We start from the raw sequence: 22,907 nt of genomic DNA on the forward strand, positions 1-22,907 counted from the left end.
AAATATATAATAATAATGTTTGAAAATATTGAAAAAGCTCTGAAAAAATATTTTTTATTTCACATTTTTTATATATTTTGCAGCTTTCAAATTAGACTTATCTGCAGCATACGCTAACGCAAACCCGTCTTAGTTTTTCTAGAATTGCCCAAGCATACACTTGCTAAGTTTAATTCACTGTTTAACGTTTCTTGTATTTACATTTCAAGCACTTGACAATGGCTCCAGCAAAAGGCCTGTGCCGGCATATATTTGCCAACGCTGTGATGGTGTGGTTGTGGCGGAAGATATTTACACTTCATTTAAACATTTGTGGTCAGCAGAACACACAGTTACAGCTACACTAACACATATACAATTATATGTGTGATATAAACACACACACCGAACTTTCTAAGGCACAGTGTTGGCCATTAGTTAAATGCGAATGTCTTTATCATTTCTTGCATTAAATATGTCAGGAATATGTGTAAAATGTACCGGTTACACCAACACAGAACACACACACTGCAACAATGCTTAGATATCCCTTGCCCACACAACTACAACCACAATGCATGCGGGCAATTCATCATTCGTCCTCGGAGTGTTGTAATTTTAAATGAGTGTCAATATTTGCACACCAACCACCACTAATACACATTTGCTGATAACCAGCAACCGCAGAAGCGAGACTTGGTTAAACTCACCTACACACCTGTGCTTGCAATCAGCCAGCTGAAATACCGTCCCTTCGCACATACACACACAACTGCGCTGTATTTACATACACACATACATTGGCAAGTGCCACACTTTTCACAGTTCACTACCTCGACTTGATGTAGGCGTACGACAGAGTGTATGTATATGTGTAAGAGTGCTGGTGTGTGTGTGTGAGGCACACTTTAATTCAATCATACTCAGTCAAAGGCTGTGGCAGAGCATTTGTTTTAACTGGCCCTTGGGACATTTTGACTTCAATTCAACTTTGCTTTTCAGTCGTTTTCGTTCCGTTGTGTTTCCTCCGTTATTTTATTTCACTTCGGCATTTGTGTCAAATTGGGAAAAGTAAAATTCGCCCAAAGAGTAAGAATCAGCATTGACAAGTGCGGCCAACTCACAGGAAAGCCAACACAAAGTCCTCTCGGTGTTGATCTACATTCTGCACAAATCCAATGTATACAATTCAATTCGGGTTTTTGGTGTTTTGGCAATGTCAGCAATTCCTTTTCCCTCATATATTTATTTCTTTTTCTTTCTAATTTTAGCAAATTAAACTTTTTAGTTTGGCCTGACCTGCATTGTATACTAATGTCGCGGCTCTACCTTCGTTAAGTTGTTTGTGTTTTTACTTTTGCTGCAAATGTGCGCAACGGAAGTGTTCTCTCGCTCTTCGCTCTTTGCTCGTCGCCGTTTGTCTGCTGTCTTCCGCCGCCACATTAAGCTTTTGTTATTTCATGTTGTTGTTGCACCACGGCAACAGAATTTATGTTGTATAATTTGCTCAGCGCGTTGTTGTTGTTTCTTAACTTCCGCTAAATTTCGTTACCATGCACTATTCAGTGGCTGTTGGCATGCTCGTCGCCCATTATGCCTGTGTGTGTTGCTCTAATTGCACATTGTTGGCTTTCTAATTAAAGCCAACAATGTTCGCCTCCCTCACGGCACAGCAGTCGTATACATTCGTGTTTTAGTAAGCGGAAGAAGATTTTGGTTTCTGTACAATACATTGCAGCTTCAACAAAATACAAGCTCCTTCTCTTCCTTTCTTTAGAACAACACTAAAAATCATTAAGTAAATTTCAGTGGAAATATGTTGGATTAAAATGGAGTTTCAGGGAGTTCAACTTATCAGTGCTTTTAATGCTGATGTGTGTAGTTTCCACTTCATCTATATATTTGGAGAAGGCATACCACTGTGAATATTTATTTTAAGCTGCCGCCATGCTTTCATTCAGCTCTCCTGTCTAAATAGAAACCCAAATTCCGCCATCGCTAGTCCCAAAATAGGAGAGGAGATGGGTTGAGGTACTCCAATTAGCTTCCAGTAAGTGTTTCGGAAAGTAAAAGGAATTAGCGAAAGATCGAATCACTTTAAAAGTGCACATAACCGAAAAGAGCGAAGGTGAGAACCTTAGCATAGATACTACACATTGCATCCACGCAATGATAATCCTCCCACAGCTTCAGCTTCTGCAGACTCTAACCCCACTCACCGGGGATCAAACAAGTTCGTCATCCAAGAAAAACCCTATCGAGATAGAAACCAAGTTCAGAAAAAAGTGAGAATGATCCGGGGCCTCTACTGATACTGATTGTTGTATCTAGCCCTTATGTTAGTAGGGCTCTAGCTGAAAATGAGTGATGGTCTACTGGATTTAATACTGTCGTCGTCCTCGAACAGTTCGATTCTCAAAATTTACATGGCTCGTATCGAAGGTGAGTCTGCTGGTAGGCAGTCAACTCCTTGGAAGGAGTTCGAGAGCATTCGCTCAATGGTGCACAGACTGCCAGAGCTGTAATATTACTTCAAGCTGCAATTTTGCGTAACGTGGAGGTCCCTGGACTCCTGAAGACTTACGTACTCATTAGGAGTAGGGTAGCTTAATGCCCTTCGAGTCAATATTGAAGATTCTGGATAAAAAACCCACGGAATTGAGGATGAGTGTGTGGTAGATATTTCATTGACAGCACCCCAGAATTTGATATTATGATTAAGGATATTCATATATCAAGACTCGTACTTAACTCACCCGTCTAGTTTAGTACCAGGTCGCAACAAGAACTCCTTCAGAGGGTTGCCTCCTTGACGTTGTCAACTCTGGAAAGGCGAGCAAAAGGGGATAAGTGCAATCACCATCGGCCAAGACGCCTGCCTGTGGCATGTGGGGACTTCCCCACAACAAAGAGTGTGTTCGAGAGATAGTGAAAATTAATTGAGCATTTCCCATATTACTGTACCATTGTCTTAAATATGTTCGAAACAGATTTAAAGTTAGAAGCGGTAATCATTAAACATCACAATAGTATTAATGTTTAAATCAATGTCTAGCTGTCCATTCCAATGGGTCTGACAGCCTTCACACCGAATGATGATGTGAATAAGTTATAAGCACGAGCACAAATGAGTGTATTTGTTATGCTTGCATTACAACAACAAATTGCCTACATTCCAAACCAGTCATGCATCATTAGAAGGCAAGGTTTAGAGTATTAAAGCGCGCTATTGGTATTGGCTTTGTTGCTATGTACTTAAAACTTAGATATGTTAGTGCCATTTAACAATTAATGACATTTTAGAAATTAAATGCCTTTGAATGACAAATTAATGAGACTTTTTTTTTTAACTTTTTATACTCTCGCAACAAAGTTGCCAAAGAGAGTATTATAGTTTTGTTCACACAACGGTTGTTTGTAAGTCCTAAAACTAAAAGAGTCAAATATAGGGTTATATATACCAAAGTGATCAGGGTAACGAGTAGAGTTGAAATCCGGATGTCTGTCTGTCCGTCCGTCCGTGCAAGCTGTAACTTGAGTTAAAATTGAGGTATCATGATGAAACTTGGTACACGTATTTCTTGGCTCCATAAGAAGGTTAAGTTCGAAGATGGGCAAAATCGGCCCACTGCTACGCCCACAAAATGGCGGAAACCGAAAACCTATAAAGTGTCATAATTAAGCCATAAATAAAGATATTAAAATGAAATTTGCCGCAAAGGATCGCATTAGGGAGGGCCATATTTGGACGTAATTTTTTTTCTCATATCTCGAAAACTGCTATAGCTATGTCAACCAAATTGTATAGAGTTGTTTCTTTTAGGCATTTCCATATGCAGTTCAAAAATGGAAGAAATCGCCCACCTCCCATACAAAGGTTATGTTGAAAATCCTAAAAGTGCGTTAACCGACTAACAAAAAACGTCAGAAACACAAATTCACAACAAAAGAGCAATTAATTCTTAATCGAGTTGAATCTGAAATTGTGGAGTCTGGGTTGTTATTTACACTATAAACTTGGCTATGTTTAACTCTGTGGTTTCTAGTCCAGGCTGTATATTAGATAGTGTACATTGATAAACTAGTAATCAGCTGATGAATTTTAATCAATAATAAATAAAAATAATAAGAGTTAAAGCACAGAAGCAAGTGTAGCAGCTGATCGTGTTAATCGAGTAGCCGAAAACCCAAACCTGGTTTCTAAATTATAATCTTCCTATGCTATATATATTTGGGCGTGCGAAAAGACTATAAACCACATACTTACTTTTTTTAACCTTCACTCAAATCGTTCAACGAAAATTCTAATGCTGTTTAGAAGCGAAGTAGTAATTACTAAAATGTTTTGATACATATGCAATTCCACGTCTATGTCTCGAAGACTTAACTACCTAAGTGCCACTGTAGTTATTGGCCTACCACTTAATAGCGGGCATCGTGGTTGGTTCGGTAATCTCTTCTTCGGAAGTATAAAGTAAATGTGTGTGAAGCACAACTTCAACACTGCCTTTCATACTTAGTGGGTCGTTATCGCCATAAACTTCGTTTGCTAGTTATTTTATCATTTTCAAGTGGTTACTTCTTTGCATATAAGTAGATGAAGAGCATGAAACCAACGAGGAGTTGCCAAATGCTTTCTGTGAATAACTTTGATATTTTGTTGAAACAAAACTAACGTTTCTTCAACAATTTTAAGCAAATATGCAGATGAGTAGCAGCTTAGAAGGTGCGGTGAAAGTGCCTGTAAACTGATGTGGATAAAGGGTGTGTGTAGGAAAAGCTCTAAAGTAATACTGGCATTGAAATGCCTCGCTTTGCTGTCAGAAACTGTTGGGATATTAAAATATTCTGTGTTTTCTGTTAAGAAAATTAAAAAAAAAAAAATTAAAATTTATTACCACAAATTTAGCGCCGTCACCCTGTATGCTAATTTACTAAAGCGCTATGACAAGGCTTTAGCAAAATATAACTCCACCAACTTCAAAACTGCCAGCAACAACCAGATGCTCGGGTCGTTCAAGTATGTGTAGAAGTGTTTATGTGTATGTGTGCGTGTTTCTGTGCTCTTAGATATGTGTAAGCTAAAGTACTGCGCGGTATTTAGAAGTTTCTCTTTCGCAAATAGTTTACGTGGTTAATATTGCACTCACGGAAGACGTTGCGGCGAGCTGAAGATGCATTTTTCGCTGGAACGATGGGAAGGGTACTGAAAATCGTCTGTGTTAAGCAACATTCCGTAGCCAAGTGCTTAGCTGAGACTTTGCGTCTGCTGACAGCGCAATGCACTGTAAAATATTGGAAATGCGAGAAATGGAGTGTTGAGCTTTTTTGAAAATTGGGTGAAATTTGGGTAACGCTATTGACAAAAAGAATTCTGACCTGTCTTTTTATATGAACGAGAAAAATACTTTGCGGCAACGGAACGAATATTGAGTTATAAAAAGTAGACTTAAGAGCTCAATAGAGCGTTCCTTTAACTTAATAGCTTTCAGCGAAGCTAAAGTTAGTATTAGAGACAATGTTTTGTTTATGGTTGTATTATCCTTAGCCAATATAAATGTGGACTGAGAACACAAAACTTTGCCAGTTGCCTCTATACTTTGCGTGCTCATACCAGTTGTACAGGGCAAGTGCAAGCAGATCGTTATTGTTGGTCCATCTATTAGATGCATTGGCGGGCCCTTCAATAGAGCTTGTCTCTTAGTGAGCTCATTGCCTTCTTGCAGTTAAGGACTATGCTGAAATTAGTCATGAACGTCGAAAAGGCCAGGAGAGCCGCCTGGCTGTCCATATATATTGCTGTTTTATGTATCCTTTCGTAATTATTCGCTTCGCAGATCTTCTTTATCCCCAGTACTTGCGCATGAAGGATGCTTGCCAAGTTCTGTAGACGGATAGAGAGAGAAATGTCCTTCCACGGAATATACTCACGTGCCCACTCCGCAGTCCATTTTGGAAATGTCGGTATAGACTGAGGTGGTAGCTTCTTCCCCTATTATGCCCCTACTCCATTCTCGTCTAGAGGGTATCCTTACCTGAGTGTATATATTGAAATTCAGCATTGGCACTAAATTATGCCTGGCATACGGAACATGGTGGTATTATTTTGATAAAAATTCAAAACTCGAATACGAAATTTAATCATCTTAATTGTTCCCCTCTAATAAATACCATTTATAGTTTCTCTCAAAATTTCTTTTCAGTGTACGCGCTGGTGTTTGGCCAAGCTTAGTGTACTTCCTTAAACTATTTGAGCTGGGAACCGGTGTTTTTTTGAGCAGCTAAGGCATGTTGTTTCCCAAGTATTTGTGTTTCTTCTGCGCCCGAGTAAATTGAAATTAGTGTAGTTTAATTTAAGTTTCAAGCTCGCTAAAATACCAATGCAAACCAAATACCGACACACACATATATTTGTACATATGTAAACAGCAACAGTAAATTTATATGTACAAGTATATAGATCGTTATACATACATACGTGAGTCACTTGTATATATCGGTAGGGAAATGTAGCAGCAGCTGTATTTGCGGTTGCAAGCAGCGAAATCTTGCCACGACACACCCAAGTTAAGTTTATATATGTGTTCTTATCCATACCAGCACACGAGTATGTACTTCAGTTTTACATGACTTCTCAAGTGGCGTTGTAGCATAGTTTTCGACGGTTTAGCGTTCGGGTTGAAGAAATAATAAACTGCACTTTAGCGAAAATTCCGCACAACTGTAAACGCATAATTGCGGCAACATTCCACTTTACTTCGGCAAATGATTCCAACCACTGCGAACTCCTACGCTGCAGCGCCTAAGTATATACAACTGCCTACACACACATACATATAAGCAAATATTGCAGCACAAAATTATTTCAACTGCAAAAAAGGAAAACATTTTTGCTAAAAATACTTTTTATTTCGTGATTTCTACTCAGCATCGAAAGCACTGTAATTGAAGTGCCTGCTTGGCGCTCACTTGTAGGCTCATTTCTTTCTGCGCTTTGTACGCATTGTTGCATTGATGAGCGCAATGAAGCAGGCAAACAACATTGGTTTGCCTCAAAATGCTTTTGCATTGAATTTGAGTGCATAATGAGCATTTAGCATTTGCAACACAATGCAGCTGAACTTTCCATGTGCCACTTAACTCCGTGCCGCAGCCACATGCGCAAAGGCAATGCGTTGAGCAAGAGTTGTTGTAAAAAAAGTAAGAAAAAAAAAAAATAAATAAAAATAAAACATAAATTAAGGCAAGTGGTAGCAATAAAATTTTCAAGGATTAGTTAGTTAATCGTAATTCATTAAGGTCCCTACGCCTATAAGTAGGCAGCAACTGCAAGTGCACCACATATACATATACTTATATATATGTACTTCTGTATTTTAATAAAATTTCATTTCCACTGTGGTGCAATTTACTGGTGAGCACATTTCATGCATCTATGCGTTTGCCTTCCGTTTGCTGTATGTCAGGACATAATCTACCGCTTTTAATTTGCTAAGTTACGCTCAGATTGTACTCTCCCAAACTATTGTTATTTGAATTTCCTTTATAGCTCGCACTTTGCAAAATCCTTCCAAAATATTGGAAAACTGAAAAAAAAACAGAGCTGCGCCTGGTATGAAATTATACAGACTAAATTGGGTTAGGTTAGATGGGTCATCTTTTAATGGGGCAAGGGGATAACTATTGGATTGTTATGTAAAGTTCCATATGAAGCCACACAAATAAACTCCTGTAGTAGGATCTGAGGCAATTCGCTTTGAACATATCTAAAATCTGCTTAATTACTTTATTTCCATTTCCGCTATTTTACCTCAAAATCTAAAAGTATGAGATCCGAGTGGTTCAATGTATGAGATCCTTCACCTGACAATGGTCGCACATTTGAGCCGGAAGTCTTGAAATTATTCTATCTCCTCCTCTTTCAAACAATTAATGCAACTAGCATCTGGCTTTGTTGCAAAAGATAAGGAGTCTACACATCTCTTCACTTGTTTTGAGCGCACAGTAGACGACCTCACTCCTAATATCGCTGCTCTACTATCGGAGTGGATAGCCACCATTCTGAAGGAGGTTGCAATCTGGATCAACAGATCGACTGCTTCCTTCATGGCAGTTATTTCTATTTGCAAGACTCCACAGTGGTGAGGCTGAATAAAGCTGCAGTGGTCAGGAAGCTAATGAAGCTTTGATCTATCTGTTAAAAGCTCACCGCACCGTCCCATGCGTTTCTGTGTGAGCAGAGTCCACAAAGCGCACGCTAGCAGTTATCTAAGCACCCCTGTTTACTCCGGGGCAAAAATACCTTGCAGCTGCTCATCTTACCAATATTGAGCTGGTCTGAGGCCAAATAGTCTAGCATCGAAGCTGAAGCAGCCAACAGAACGCCTGATGTACCAGTCTTAGCAAGCCTTGCAGTTTCCTGCAATAACGTTGTGACCAGTTATACCAATCATACCATAAAATAGTTCGATGCTAGAGATAAGAATTGGTCACTGGTCTTGAGCGCACAGTCAGCGAGCTCAAGTCTGACCTCGCTGACCCACTATCGAAGTGGATGGATCACCACCCTGAAGGAGATTACACTCCGGAGCAGTAGATATACCACTAATTTTATGACAGCCACTAAAGCTGGAGCTGATCTATAGTCCCACCAGCCATCCCCGCAAGTCTTCAAGCATCACCAAAACAGCACACCGTCAATCTCCTTTAGCGAGTTCTTCTCTTCCATGTCTTCTTAGATGATATGTAGGCAGAGAGGCGAAAGTCAGGCTGGGTGCTCTGGTAAACCACGTGTTTTGGAATTGAATCAAAGTATGCTAGGATCCCAAAAAACCCTAGCTCACAGTCATCTCAGTTCACAGAATTTATGAAGTACACAGGAATGAAGTATATAAAATTATTTGTCAAATCGAGTCTTGAAGTCTTAAAAATATATGAAGGTATATAATTTGCAACAAAACAAGTCGATATTATTAGATGCGGTATTTTAAGTTTTTTTCGAAGTTTCAAATGCACAGAAGAAAACGTCAGAGACCTTATAAGGTATATATAGTATGATCAGCTTGGCGAGCTGAGTCATTTAGTCATGTCCGGATGTCCATCTACTCATGCGTCTATATGTATATATGCACATATATTTTCGAGATATCGGTTTGAAACTCTGCGTACGTTCTTTTCTCACGACAAAGCTAATCAATTCTCGGAAAAATGTGCAGGAAGTTTCTCTCTTTTCTAAAGATTTTTCCTTCTATCACACATCTCTGATGGATATTTCGTCTATCGTCGCTCATCTTTAAGTAGGCTCGAAATTTGTATAATATTTATTGAGTTTAATTACAAGAAAAGCAATTTAGTTGGACTAACATTTTCCACTTAAGCATCTTGAGTTACATGCGATAGGCCTTCAATATGATATCATTTTACCTTTATTCAATTAAGTTACTTACACGCTCGTTTGATTTAACTTACCCAGCGATAGTTTTTCTCCTGAATCTGGTGGCAGCGTGAAGCCCAGCAGCGCCATCGATGCGATCAGCACGCACGGTATGATCAAATTAAAAAAATAGTACAACGTGCGGCGACGAATGATGATCGCGAAGGTGATATCGATATACGGTTCGGGGCAGCAGTTGTAGTAGATCTCGTTACGCTTGCCAGGCACGCCTGCGATGGGTGAAATGGAAGATAAATTAGCAAGGAAAACAACACGAAAGAACACAACATAAAATACACCATTTCACTAAACGATGATGGAATATAAATACAGTTATTTACATATTATATATAATAGTAGTAAAGAGTGAACTCTTTAGGAAAAGCATGGAAGAAAGATGAATAAAATTTAAGCAGCTTAACTATTAGAGCTACTAACACAAACGTAAGCACTGGTGAAAGAGTTTAGCATGAAATTTATGAAAATAGTTTATGTACAGTTAACTTTAGTACGAAAATTCGAAAATCGTTTAGGTGAAAAGCAGTCAATGAAACAGTAATGAATGCGTAAGTGAAATAGAATTAGGCGAAGTAAGACAAAAGCGAAGTGAATGTGTGTGTGTGAATGCGAACGGGTGTGCGTGTGGTTGTAGTGTAAAGCATAGGTGTGTTGGTGTATTTCTTGTAGTGACCAATAATGATCTTATGAGTAGTGATTTGTGGCTGTTTAAAGCATGCATGACTGGTCAATAAATTCTGTTCTGGCTATAATAAAAAAATGTCTGTAAGATTATAAACTACTTGTAGGAAATTACATAAAATATGGTTGCTAAACATATTGTAAGTGTGTGTATGTTTATTGTGCTATTAGCTCAAGGAATGTTGCTTGAATGCTTGTGTGTTGTATATGTAGGTTTCTTAAGCAATGTGCGCATAATCTAGAATGTAAATATTTGATATAGAAATGAACTGAAAATCATAAATTCCTAATATGTCACTTTGTTTAGAATTCAAAAGCCTAAATAACATGACAAAAGCGCACAGGCATTCACACAATTTAGTATGAATTTCTAACTAAAATTATTTACAAATTAAAATGGAGAAGCTGAGCAATCAATCGAAGCGAAAACTAATTGAATAACGAATTTAATTTGAAATGTTTTGCAAATATTCTTAAAAAATAAATTAAAAAATATCAAAATATATAAAAAAATTTAATTCCATTTGACTGCAATCTGCAACCATACTTTATTTCTGCTTAAAAAATTACACAGTTTCATTTAACGTTTAGCTTCCAGCTTCATTCAAATAACCTAACCTTACTTTGCTGCAATTCTACTCATTTAAATCTAATAGCTTTGCAGCATGGCGCTAATTATTTTTTCGAAATCCAATGAATATATTTCAAAATGCTCTGTGAGCGCAATATTTGTTGCTTGCTTTCGAGCAAAAGCACAAAACAAAGCATACTTTTGTGCGCTAATACCATTGTTTGCTCTACACTTTGCTTACAACTCCCTGCTATGGATATGTTTGTATGTGCAGCTTCGGCTGGTCAAATTAATTTCTATTTTGCAGCGCATGCAGCTGGCGGGCATTCATTTGTTGCCGTCGGGATTAAGAGCTGCTGCACACAAATTGCGGAGAAAGAGTAATTGCTGCGCCTGACCATTTATTTCGTTCATGGCAGCGTTGCAGTTGCAAGGTGGGTAGGTGTATGTGTTCAAATGCAGGTGATTGATGCCGGCAGTTGAAATAGTAAATGGATTAATATTTCCTGCTTTTTTGTGCTGGAGCCAAACTGTGCAAATCGCTGTCGAAATGCAGACCTTTTAGCTTAATAGCTGGCAAAGTTCAGCTTTATCGCCCACAATTCAGCAAATCTGTTAATGCATATGCAAAAATATGTGCGAGTTTGTAGGTTTTATTGGTTTTTTATTAGTTTCCTTATTCGCAAGCTGATTATCAACCCAATCTGATTGATTTGTGTTTCCCAAAGTAGATTATTCTTCACTTTCTTTAATTTTGTTTTATAACCACTTCTTTGCTTCAACTTTGCTTTGGAGAATTTTTACTTCAGGCTTCCCTTGCTGTTTTGACGCATTGAAGCAGTTACATGCAACAATTCTTGCAGCGAAACTTTTGTGTTACTTTGCGAAGGAATTTGCATGCGAAATAAGTTTGACTGATGCAGTCCCCCTTTATTGGCGTTGCATTGGTTTATATAACGCAGTTAAGATTCTCCTTATTCAGAAGAAAAGCTTTTACAAAAACAGAAATACATAAAATAATCTCTGGTGTTTATTTTTCTTGAGCAAAAATACTTTAATAGGATATATGATTGTATCACGCAAGTGATGTTGTGGATCAATGAAACCTTGATGTTGTTGTAACAGCGGATGGTGCTCGAAAAACCTAAGTTAGGTAAGCAGTTGGAGTTTGGTGCTCAAAAAGAAACCCTTTACATGCTTCTCGCTCTGCTCACAGATTTATGAATAATTTGTGAGCTGGACGAAACAGTTGCATTGGGTTTTCTCACAGATGGATTGATGTTTAAAGGGAGGGTAGGATTTGCAGCTTTCTGTTGGGAGCTCCTCATCAAATCTAGTTTCAGGCTATTAACCCATTGTAGCGTATTTCAAGCGAAGGTAGTTGCCATCAAGGTATCGGTGTATATACTATTCCGAAGTTCAGACTATTTCAAAAAGTTGTGCATTCCGATCGGTGAGCGGTTTTACTGGCTGATTGAGCGCGCAACACTAGTCAAGGAATGCATGACCCCGTTAGTTGTGATCAGCAACACAAAGTGAACCATAGAAGATTCTCCCAACTACCTTCACTTAGCAAAGCCAATCTTGCCGTAATTGAAGGTGTTCCAACAATATATTTTCCAATGGACTTACACGCAGTTCATCTAAATATTTAGCGGACCCTCTTTTCCAAAGTAGACCGATAGGGATAGCAAATGACGTCATATTTTTTCCCGCTCTTTTCTCTTCAATAAGGTGTGCCATTTCATCATGGAAAAAGGTACGATCCAACAACAAGTTGAAGTTGGATCGCTCTTATTGAAAAACGCTTTACATGCAGGTAAATTTAATAGCTATTGGATCATTTCCTCTCAAGGAATCAAACTTTAACAATGTGGTTTTGAGAAAAATATGTTAAAAAAACAAAAAAATGATGTAACTTTAGAAGGCTGTAAACCAAAAACTATTTGATATATCGATTCAAAATTTTAGCATCGTACTTCTAAAGGCTTAACCTATCGAAAAAAAAGTTAATATTTTTTATTTTAAAATCAGTATTTTAGCGCTGACGAAAGCAGGACCAAATGCCCTAGGCGCCGAAATGTAGGCAATTTTTTTAGTAAGATTGATTTCCATATGCATATCATCTTCATATTCTTCAGATCTGGGTACTGGATTAAACTTCTTCTATCAATAGAATATACAAAATCCTTAAATCCTGCTTAAACATAATCCCAAAGGAGCTTTCTGGGATTACTATGGATTTGAAATAAAAATATGCGCTCTCTTACGCCACTTTCTGAAACATAATTTCATGACAGAGATGAATTCTAAAGCTTGGTTCATTTTGCGTGCGTCCATTCATAACTGTAAACTAAACTAATTCAAAACAGCCAAAACTGGGTCACGCACAATGTGAAGAGGTATGTACCTACATTTATATATAAATATATATTGTTTGTACGCTCAAATCACTATTGGCTGTTTACTTGCAAAACTAATATTGCTGTAGTATATCATAAAGTTCTGTTACCCGCCGCCTTCCCCGGCCAATACGGCACAGTTCACTGCGAAATTCTTTGCAAAGACAAGTCAATTAATTTTCGTTGATACGCTAAAGCATAAACAGGCGGCCACTAATTTATTTCCACAGAACAAAGCGGTTACGCGATTTCAAATGTGTGCGAAGCTAAACCCATTGCGCTGGCCAACAACAAAGGCACACAATAAAAGAAAGCACACAAAGCGCTGAAGAAATACGGAGAGCGCACTTATAATGACAACTTATGCTGGCTGGCTTCTAAGGCTTGACTTTGTTGTTATTGCTATTGTTGTGTCTTCTTGCTCAGCGCTGTGGTCCGCTAAAGTTTAAGTGCCTCACACATACAAACATTCTGAGGTGAGTCCTGGAGCTGAGCTGCTACAGCACCATTGTTCACGAGCGGCGGCCAACGTACCGCGAGCGGGTGAAGCCTCGCGCTGTACGTGTATGTGTGTGTGTGTGAAAAATAACGAAAATTGTCATTTGCATAAACTTGTAAAGAATTCACCACAAAAGCTGTTGGATTTGCGAAAAATTTTACAATAAAATTCTACCCGTTGGCGCGTGCTCACTGCGGCACAGGGGAGACGGGCCATATTTTGCAAATGCAAAAAATGAAAACTGGAAAACAAAATGCCGGGAAAAATAAGAAATATCTCCACTAAATAAATAAAATACCAGCGAACACTCGCTAGCTGGTGCGCTCGACTGAGAAGCAATGAAGTAGCATTAGTTATGGCCGAATTGCCTGAAGAGCGCACGGTGTGTTGTGTGGTGGGGCGCTCGACGGCGCGCAGTATCGGGGGGAGGGCAGCGTGCGCCAAATGATCGGTTTGCAGTGCAGTCGCGCACGAAAATAAACAAGAAGTTACGTAAAGTGATTGCCCTGCCGAGGTAGAGTGCTGTTGGCTATTGTGGTCGTTGTTTTTGTTATTGCCGTTATTTTTGCTACCGCTATGTTTTTCTATTTGTTGCACGCAGACTTTACATTGAAGCCAGGCGCTCTTCGGTGTACCTGCCACAACGCCCTCGCTGCCAAGCACCGCTTTGCCTATGCACCTACGCACGCCCCTCTTGCGCTGTGTGTGTGTGTTGGTGTGTGCTGCGGTGCTTGCAAGCCAACCGAAGACTTTAGTGGTATTTTAGCAGAGTTGTTTATTTGATTGTTGTTGTTTTTTGTTCAACTTTTAGTCTTTTGCTTTTAATTTTTGTGCTTTATTTTGCGCCAAACTTTCTGCCAGCTGGTGTTACCGCCCGCCAGCCATCAGTTGTGCTCCCCGTTGCTCACGTTTGGCCGCCGTGCATTGAAAAGTGGTGCGGGTTCGCAAGTTTGTGTGCGTGTGTGTGTGTACCGCCCACTTTTGCTGTAAATGCTGGTGTTTATTTTTGCGAAATAGTTTATTGTTGCATACACACAGGCGCCATGTGTGTGCACAGCAATCTGTGTATTAGGCGGGAGCGGCGGCGCTCTAAGCCGCTGCTTCCTTTCTTACTGATAGCAAATAGCACAAGGTCTGCTTCACAATGCACGCACGCATCAGACGGACGGGTGGATTGAACGCTAAGTTCAGTTTATAAACTTGAAAACGGAGTACTTGAGTTGGTCCACTAACTGTCACTTAAGCAAAAGAGCGCCATTAAATAAAGGATGCATTAAAGTGAAATAATATCTAGTGGTGGCCACGCAGATAAAGCTTGACAATTTTATAAAGCATGAATAACTAGTTTGAGTTTGTAAAAGTATAAGCACGTTCATGCCTCGACAGTTGCCCCATATTTAAGGAAAATTTTTTCTTCACAAGAAGAGCTGGCAGCTTTGGAAACTATTAAAAAATTTAGTACAAAGTTTATAGTACACTTGTGGCTTTATTAATAGTTTTTTTTTTTTAAGAAAACTTCTGTTTGTTATTTTTCCTTTTTGCTTTGGAAAATTCTTATACAATAATTTATCGAAATGACAGTAAAAGATAAAAGAACGTTAGTATGCAGGAGAGAACTAAATTCCTTGATAAAAATTTATGCTCTGACACGCAATTTTTAATCCAATAATATCAAAATAAAGTTGGAAATCGCTAAACTGGCTTTAGCTTCTGCGCTCTATCATTCAACTGTGCATCGTTGCGTATACGTAACCAACCTGTGAGGTAATATCTCATACTCTTTCGCATGTGTATTATTGCACTTTTTCTTTCCTTTGCTGAATTTAGTTTACACTTTTAATATACTAATATATATGTCAAGGCAAACGCCCGCATCCGAACTCGTTTCACTCTTTCAAACATGCAAACAAATAAATATTGTATTAAAAGTAAAAAATTTATTTGTTCCTGAGCAAAGTTTTCTATGCAAATTAATGCCTACACGGCAGCCTGCGCAGCTGCACATTATTGGTAGTTGAAATTCAGTTTCAAGCAATTTTCGGCTCACATGACTGCCGTCGCCTTTACCGTCGCAAAGCAAGCTGAACATTAGGCTCGTTCAACCAGAAAGTCTTGTTTGTGCATGTGCCTACAAAGACTCACACATGAAACGCAGTTGCACCCATGTACATATCCATTTCGTAGCAAATTATTCAAGGTAGTTTTGCTTTGTTTAAAAAACGTTTGTTTTAAACTAAAATCCAAACTTTTCTTTTGCAAAGTTTGCAGTTATGTGCAAAGCATAATGCAATTGCAACTGTTTGATTCACTTTGTTTTGAAAATAATCGGTCGAATCTCACAGGCTAGGGAGAAATTAGTAAAATGCATTTGTGCTGCGTAACGGTATTGCACATATTTGAAATTCCTTTTGAATTTTTTTCTTCAAAAATGCCTTAAGGTGAGTATTAGAGATTTCCTACATAAAGTCGTTTGATATAAAAAGTGTTTTTTGGCTAAGTAAATGAGTCAAGGGCATTTTGTTTTTTTGAAAATGGTTAAAGTAAGACAAAATTCAAGTGGTAAAAGCTCAATAATGTTCTTGAGAGATTGCAATCCAAGTAGATGTTTATCTTTGGTATATATCATCGGTATATTTTGGTTAGTTATCACTATATAGATTTAAGATTATGTATATAGATTTAAGTATATTCAACTTTACCTTCAAGCAATTTTCAGCTTTAAGGTGCATGGTGAAGATTTGGGCAGTACTTGCTTGTAATGAAAGATCCAAAATATACTGCATCACATTCCAATTAAGTGAATAGCGAGATTTTTACGGATATGTTGGAATCAGAATTAATGTCATTCTCGAGGCTGTCATTAAATCGAACCAATTTTTAAACAGGATATCGTTGCTATCCACAAGTAAGGACAAGACATTCACATCACTGATTTAAAGAAGAAAATATGAAGTTAGTGAAATGACCAGCAGCCAGCCTCGACTTTAACCTCATCCAGTAAAGACCATAATAGAAATGGAACGCAATTTAGCAATATTTTCGAGCTTAGAAGGAAAATAAACTAATAGAAAGTATGTCGAATTACTATTTTGATTTATAAAATGTAATGGGAAGGACAGAGGTAATGGAGGAACTGAAGCATACTCTCGTGGAACACTCAGACGTTGTCTACGTTATGTATTTTTCCAACCTGCTGAATGACAGTGAAATTATAAGACAGGAAAAGGCGAATCCGATTTCCCAACAGATGTTCCATTGCCCGACCGTGAAGAAGTTCGAATAGCAATTACCTGTCTGAAGAAAAACAAAGCGATGGGGACCAATTGATTGTCGCCCGAGCTATTCAAATATGACGACGAAGAACTGGTAAGGGGCTTGCACCAGCTTCTTTGTAGAATATGGAAAATTCACAAAAATGAGACCCACACTCTGCACCAACTACCATGGGATAAGAGTCCCCAACATCGCATGGAAACACTAAAATATGTATAAAGCTGTGCAGCATCAAATTTTCATAATAAAATATTTCTGTAATCGAAAATCAAGCTAAAAGACCTTTCCAACTGAGTATATATATATGTGATTTTTATTATTTGCAAAACATTTCAAAGCTGTAAAATTAAAAATTCTATTTAAATTGTGATTTAATTCATATACATTAGCACATTTTTCTCTATAACATGTAAAAAAATTGGCTTTCGAACTCATTCTCTCACTTTTAATGGCGCGCATGCTACAAATTCGCATACACAATGTTCTAGTAGCTATTTGATTGTATTTACAGTAATGAGTATTAGATAGAAATGTGATGAATTGGTGTTTAGGAAAAGCTTACCTCGAATTTAATTATGTTTAGTTTAGTTTTTAGTTTTTTCTTTTTTGATATTTTTGGTTTTTTGGAAATGGAAAATGCGCGAATGCGTATTCTTTGCCAAATTGAAAAGTGCAAATTTCTGAAATTTCTATTGCTTTGTTGCCAGATTTCGTATACATTTCATTGACATAGAATACACATCAGCCTATTTTCGTTGCAATACATTCATTTATTGCCAAAATCAAAATTTTACAAAGGCGAAACATTTACGCGGCTATTTCGGACTTGAATAGTTAAAGCGCCCTTTGAAGTAATTTTTTTTTTATGTTTTATTTATTTTTTTTATTGGTGAGTGGGTAAAGTGGGTGAGTTTTGTATTTTATTCTTCATTTAACTACAGTTTAGAGTGAGGAATAGTTTGCTTTTGAGCGTAGTGAGTTGACAGTTTGAATGAATTCGATGAAACAGTTTGGAAATGAAGTTTTTTTGGGCGAGAAATGTAATGATTTTGCTGTTGTGGGGTATTGGTTTTAATTGTTGTGTCTTCAAACGGCTTTGGTATTTGGTATTGCTGCATTGAGTTTGTTTTTGGGGCGATTATATTATATTATGTTCGCTAAGAATCTAAGAGTCGAGATAACTGTATTCTTTACACATTCAATGAATCCGCACAGCTTTTGGTAGTAATTTTGTAGCTATAGTAGTTTTTTTTTTAATATTATGTCTAAAAAGTTATTGTTTTTAGTGGACGAAGTATTCGTACTACTACCCTTCCTACTTTTATAGCTTTTGTCTGTTTAGCTTGCACAAACTTTTTGTAAAAATTCCTGCAACTTGCCGCAATATCATAAATTCAATTAAAGTGGCAAAAATTGTGCATGCATTCGCTGTTAAATTACGTAAATGCCAATAAAATTTGTAAACCCAGTGCTCCATAAATTCCTTTGAATGGCAGCGGCAGCGATTTTTGCCGGCTTAGGTTTGCAGCTGCCACCAGCGGCATAAAGCGGGAGCTGTGGTGGTGTGGTAAGGTTATTTTTATATATAACTCGACAAGCAGCTAGGTGATACTAAATTTAACATTGGCTTATGTTTATTTTTTGACTTATTTTTTGAAAATTTTTGTATTTACTGCTACTTGCTGGTGAATTGCCGCAATTTGGTAGCAGTAAAGGCTAAAGAAATATTTTGGTACAAAAAGCAATTGAAAAATGTTTCTATAAATAAATTTTGTAAGCGGTTTTACTGCTACTTAAAGGGAGTGTACACAATTCAAAGAGATAGTTGGACTGCTTTTACTTGCTGAATATGGAGAATGTGGGTAACGGAATTAGTTCTTTTGTTAAACTAAAAAATTAAACAAAAAAAAATTTTTTTTAAATTGTATCGCTGGTGTTTTTTTTTTTTTGTTTGGTATTNAAAAAAAAATTTTTTTTAAATTGTATCGCTGGTGTTTTTTTTTTTTTGTTTGGTATTAGTTATTTTTTTATAAATAATTTTAAGTCAGAAAATTGAAACTAATGATTTGTAGTTGCTGCTTGCTTAGAGTGTTTGACCTCAGGTTACTCATACGCCATGGTGATCAATTTGTTTAAGCTTCATATAAAGGCTATTGTGTGGGCTTTTGGTTACATTTTCTATTTAATTATTGTTTACTCTTATTTTTAGGGTCGATAATTATTTTTTAGTTGAATTTTTATCTGAACTTATTATCTCTAGAGCAGTAAAGGAATTCCTTGTAATGTGACTTTGAGTACAAAATGGCGCCGATTCATTGAAGTGTATAAAAATACAATAAGTCTGCATGGAAAAGCTTAAAAATCAAAAATTTTCCTACTTTTTAGGCACACTGAACCTACTGCTGCTATTTGTATAGAAATGTGGACTTCACGATTTGTGTGGCAGGATGAATCCTAAGTTAATAATCGCAAACTTTTGTCAAATGAGTTATGAGTTTAAGAGTTGCGGCGACTAATAGTAGAGATATAGTAAATGTGGTAAGGAAGTGTAGCCTTTGAAAGTAATTGTGAAAATAGATTTGAGCTTAGAGTGGTAGAAGATAGCATGTATGCAAATAGAGTCGGCTTATGAGCAATAATGTGATTGTTGTTGTTAGTAGGTAGTTTAAAAGGTAAGCACGTTTATCATTTAGTTTAGGAAAGTACAAAGCTCGAAGTATTTTATTTAATGAATTTCTTATTGAATTTTTACTTTAGTATGATTTTAATAGCCTTAAAGCTAGTTAAGCTTCATCAGTTTTCTGTAAGAGAGCGTTTGTGCGGTGTGTACACATATGGAATACACATAGATATATGGATGTGGTACGCTTGGAGCCAACATGGCAGCAACAATTATTGTGCTTGCGTCACCTAGTTACACACAAACACAATTACAACAACAACAACTACACGAATCTTCGAGCACATCGGCGCTACTCACCCAATAGTTCCCACTCGCCGTTGAGCACGTAACTGCTGATATCACCGCCAGTTTCATCTTGTAATTGCAAGTCCAGCTGTGAAAGTGCGGAGCATGATTAATAAATATACGCTTCAAACTGAGTAACTTAAATGAAAACTCATAGAAAACCAAAAAAAGCAACAACAAAGCAGCAAACTCTTTTATAGTTAAGGTGGATAATCGCTGAAAACCAAGCGCCGGCATCGTCCATCAGCTCTGGAACTTTTTTAATTGGCCGCATTTGCACCGCATTGAATTCTTCCACAACACTGAGCGGTCTTACCGCGCTGTAGGTATAGCTGAATACGTGTGCGTGTGCGCTTGCGGTCGCATAATATCATTTCGCCTTCGAGCGCCATCGGTGTATGCTCCAATCGGATTGCACACTTCATTTATCATTATAATGCGCTGCTTCGTAATGTCATATGTTTACAGTTAAACGTGTTCATGTGTATGTATATATGCTTGTAAGTGCGTGTATGTGTGTTAGTGTGTTTAATTGTTTGACAACTGATTCAAACCTGAAATCCATCGTATGTCCAACTGCCGAATTTCATTTCGCAGCGCTGATCATCGAACGGAAACCATGTGATGTCGATTTTGCATGTGGACTTGAATATGCCCGGCGGCACATATAAGCACGAACCGTTATTGCGCACCACCACATTCGTTTGATATGTGCCATCGAAACCCTCGTCAGCGCTGTTGTACATCAGCACATCCGGTTTCCATATCCGATGCGGCGGTATGCGTAAATCTTTAACGCCGCCATAATCGGATGTATTCCAACGGAGATTCATATCATTCCACTCCTGTGTGCGCGCGGGGGATAGCAAGTAAAAGCATGAAAAATCATTATTATGCATGAATGACGATGTATAACTGTAAAGTGAATGAACTGGGACAAATTAATTGTGAATTAAATAATTAATGATGTAATAAGAATTGGAAAAAAAGCTTTCGTATTTGTAATCAAACTTTAATTTATTTTTTACATTTATAAGAATAAATAAATAGCTCTGGATATATACGACTTCAACGACATCTAGTCATTAAAAACGAAAAGGCTTTTTCGACTATCAATATATAAATATTATACTCTCAGGGAAACTTTGTACTTTTAATTAAAAAAAGTATTACAACAGAAAGTCTTCATATGTTTCTTATTGATTTCAGTCCCTTGTTGTTAAGGGCAATCGCGGTTGGAGAAAAAAAATAATAATAAGTAAAAAAACATTTCAACTTTTTTAGAAATTATAAGAAACCACTTTATCAAATTTTTCTAAATTTCGACAATATATTTACAAGTGGCGTTCTTCGACGGCTATAAAAACGGGTCTCTACCGCCACAGTGATTCCGGCATTCTCCGTGGATCAAACATAAAACCAAAATTTTTACGGGAAGATGTTATTATTATGTAATGAAAACCAAATCAATATAATACCGTTCTCAGTCTCATTTTTATAGCATAAAAGGGCATTAGTAAGTATTTTGTGATTTTTGATCGGTCAGTTTGAATGACAGGTATAAGCAATAGTGGCTTGATCAGAACAGTATGTGTCAAGATTGTAGCGATGCCCTGGATAATAAACCATTCCAATTTTCGAGAAGATACCTTGACAAATCACAGAGGAAGTGAGTTCATACAAGGACTTGAGTTTGATCGGTCAGTTATATGACAGCAGTGTGATCCATTTCGTACTTTCACACAAGCTAATTTGAAAGCATAGTTCAGAGAAAAATGTGTTTAAAGAAAGACCGACGGAGCTGAATGAGCTGAGGGCGACATTTTAGACGACTGTGACTCACAAAACATTTAAAATATTTATTTAAAAATGTAATACGGTTTTTAAGAGTACAATTTTTGCAAATTAACATATATTCAAGTGATCTTCTTAATGTGTTACTTCGTGCCGTAAAATATGAAGAATGGGTAGTCGGTATAAGAAATATTTTGAGGCAGGATCTCTCACAAAGCATCTTAACAGTACCAAATGGATTATTAAAACCGTAATAAGTTTTTAAAGCCGAGTTGTACATTTGTGAAAGATGGTGTGACCATTATGTAGAAACTGAAAACCTAAACGACTAGACAGGAAGAGGGAGGAATAACGCGACATCTAAAAGCGATTACTCTTGTTCTTCTTTTTGTGAAAAAGCACTACTTAGTTAAGCAGAACTGAAAGCCTAAACGACTAGATAGGAAGAGGAAAGAGGGAGGAATAACGCGACATCTAAAAGCGATTACTCTTGTTCTTCTTTTTGTGAAAAAGCACTACTTAGTTAAGCAGAACCTAAAATATTTTTTGAATAAATACAAACCCAATTTATTGGGAAGCATACAAAATTTTATTTGCACTTTACTAACCACTAACACCCAATAATAAAGGCCGATGAAACAAAAATTAAAACATTTAATAAGACCACAGAGATACGGCATCAAATGCAGAAATCCCATAATCAAATTATCTACTTTTATAAACACACGTTGCAGAAAGGTTGCATTGCGCGCAGGAAAACATTAACGGTGATTGAGGCAATGTAATCTCCACGGACAGGCATATGTTGAAAGAACTTTTTATAGATGTTGCTTGTACATTTGGAGTCTTGTGAGGCTTCGCAGAAAACCGGAATGCCCTTTGAGTGATAAAATTTCATAAAAAGGCCCTTGTGAAGTCAGCAGAGTGGCTTTACGGAAAAAATAATCATGATTGGATACTGCAAGAAGATAATGTGAGAAATATGGGAGCAGGCTCGGTACTGTGTGTACTTAGTGGACACAAACCTTATTGTTACTTTAGGTTGGTCAGTCATCAGACGTCAATTCTGGAGCAATAACGATAAAACAGCGGTTGCAGATTCTTGGCATAAAATACACTGTATTTACGATTCAAACACCTCCCAAGATGTTTTCAAAAATACTGTCATATAAGCAAGTTCCCGCATTCAGATTAATCACTGAATCGAGTAAGATTTTAACAGAGATACCGGGACTATGGAAAAATTAAAACTTCATAAATTATAAACTCTTTTTTCACTAACTTTGTTA

At 37.4% G+C, this 22,907-nt stretch overlaps 1 protein-coding gene across 1 annotated transcript in view; it reads right to left on the reverse strand.

Annotated features, from left to right (window-relative positions):
* LOC108972606 overlaps positions 1-22,907 on the reverse strand; it is a 201,163-nt gene that overhangs the window by 35,705 nt on the left and 142,551 nt on the right. Inside the window, exons 5-7 of the mRNA XM_018939252.1 lie at positions 20,379-20,669; positions 19,837-19,912; positions 9,448-9,642 (exon numbers count right to left, since the gene is read on the reverse strand). Of these exons, the coding sequence (XP_018794797.1) occupies positions 9,448-9,642; positions 19,837-19,912; positions 20,379-20,669 (562 nt within the window). The remainder of the gene's footprint in view (positions 1-9,447; positions 9,643-19,836; positions 19,913-20,378; positions 20,670-22,907) is intronic.

The sequence above is a fragment of the Bactrocera latifrons genome, unplaced genomic scaffold (genome assembly GCF_001853355.1).
Source record: "Bactrocera latifrons isolate USDA-ARS-PBARC rearing strain unplaced genomic scaffold, ASM185335v1 scaffold_41, whole genome shotgun sequence".
Classification (NCBI taxonomy): Eukaryota; Metazoa; Arthropoda; class Insecta; order Diptera; family Tephritidae; genus Bactrocera; species Bactrocera latifrons.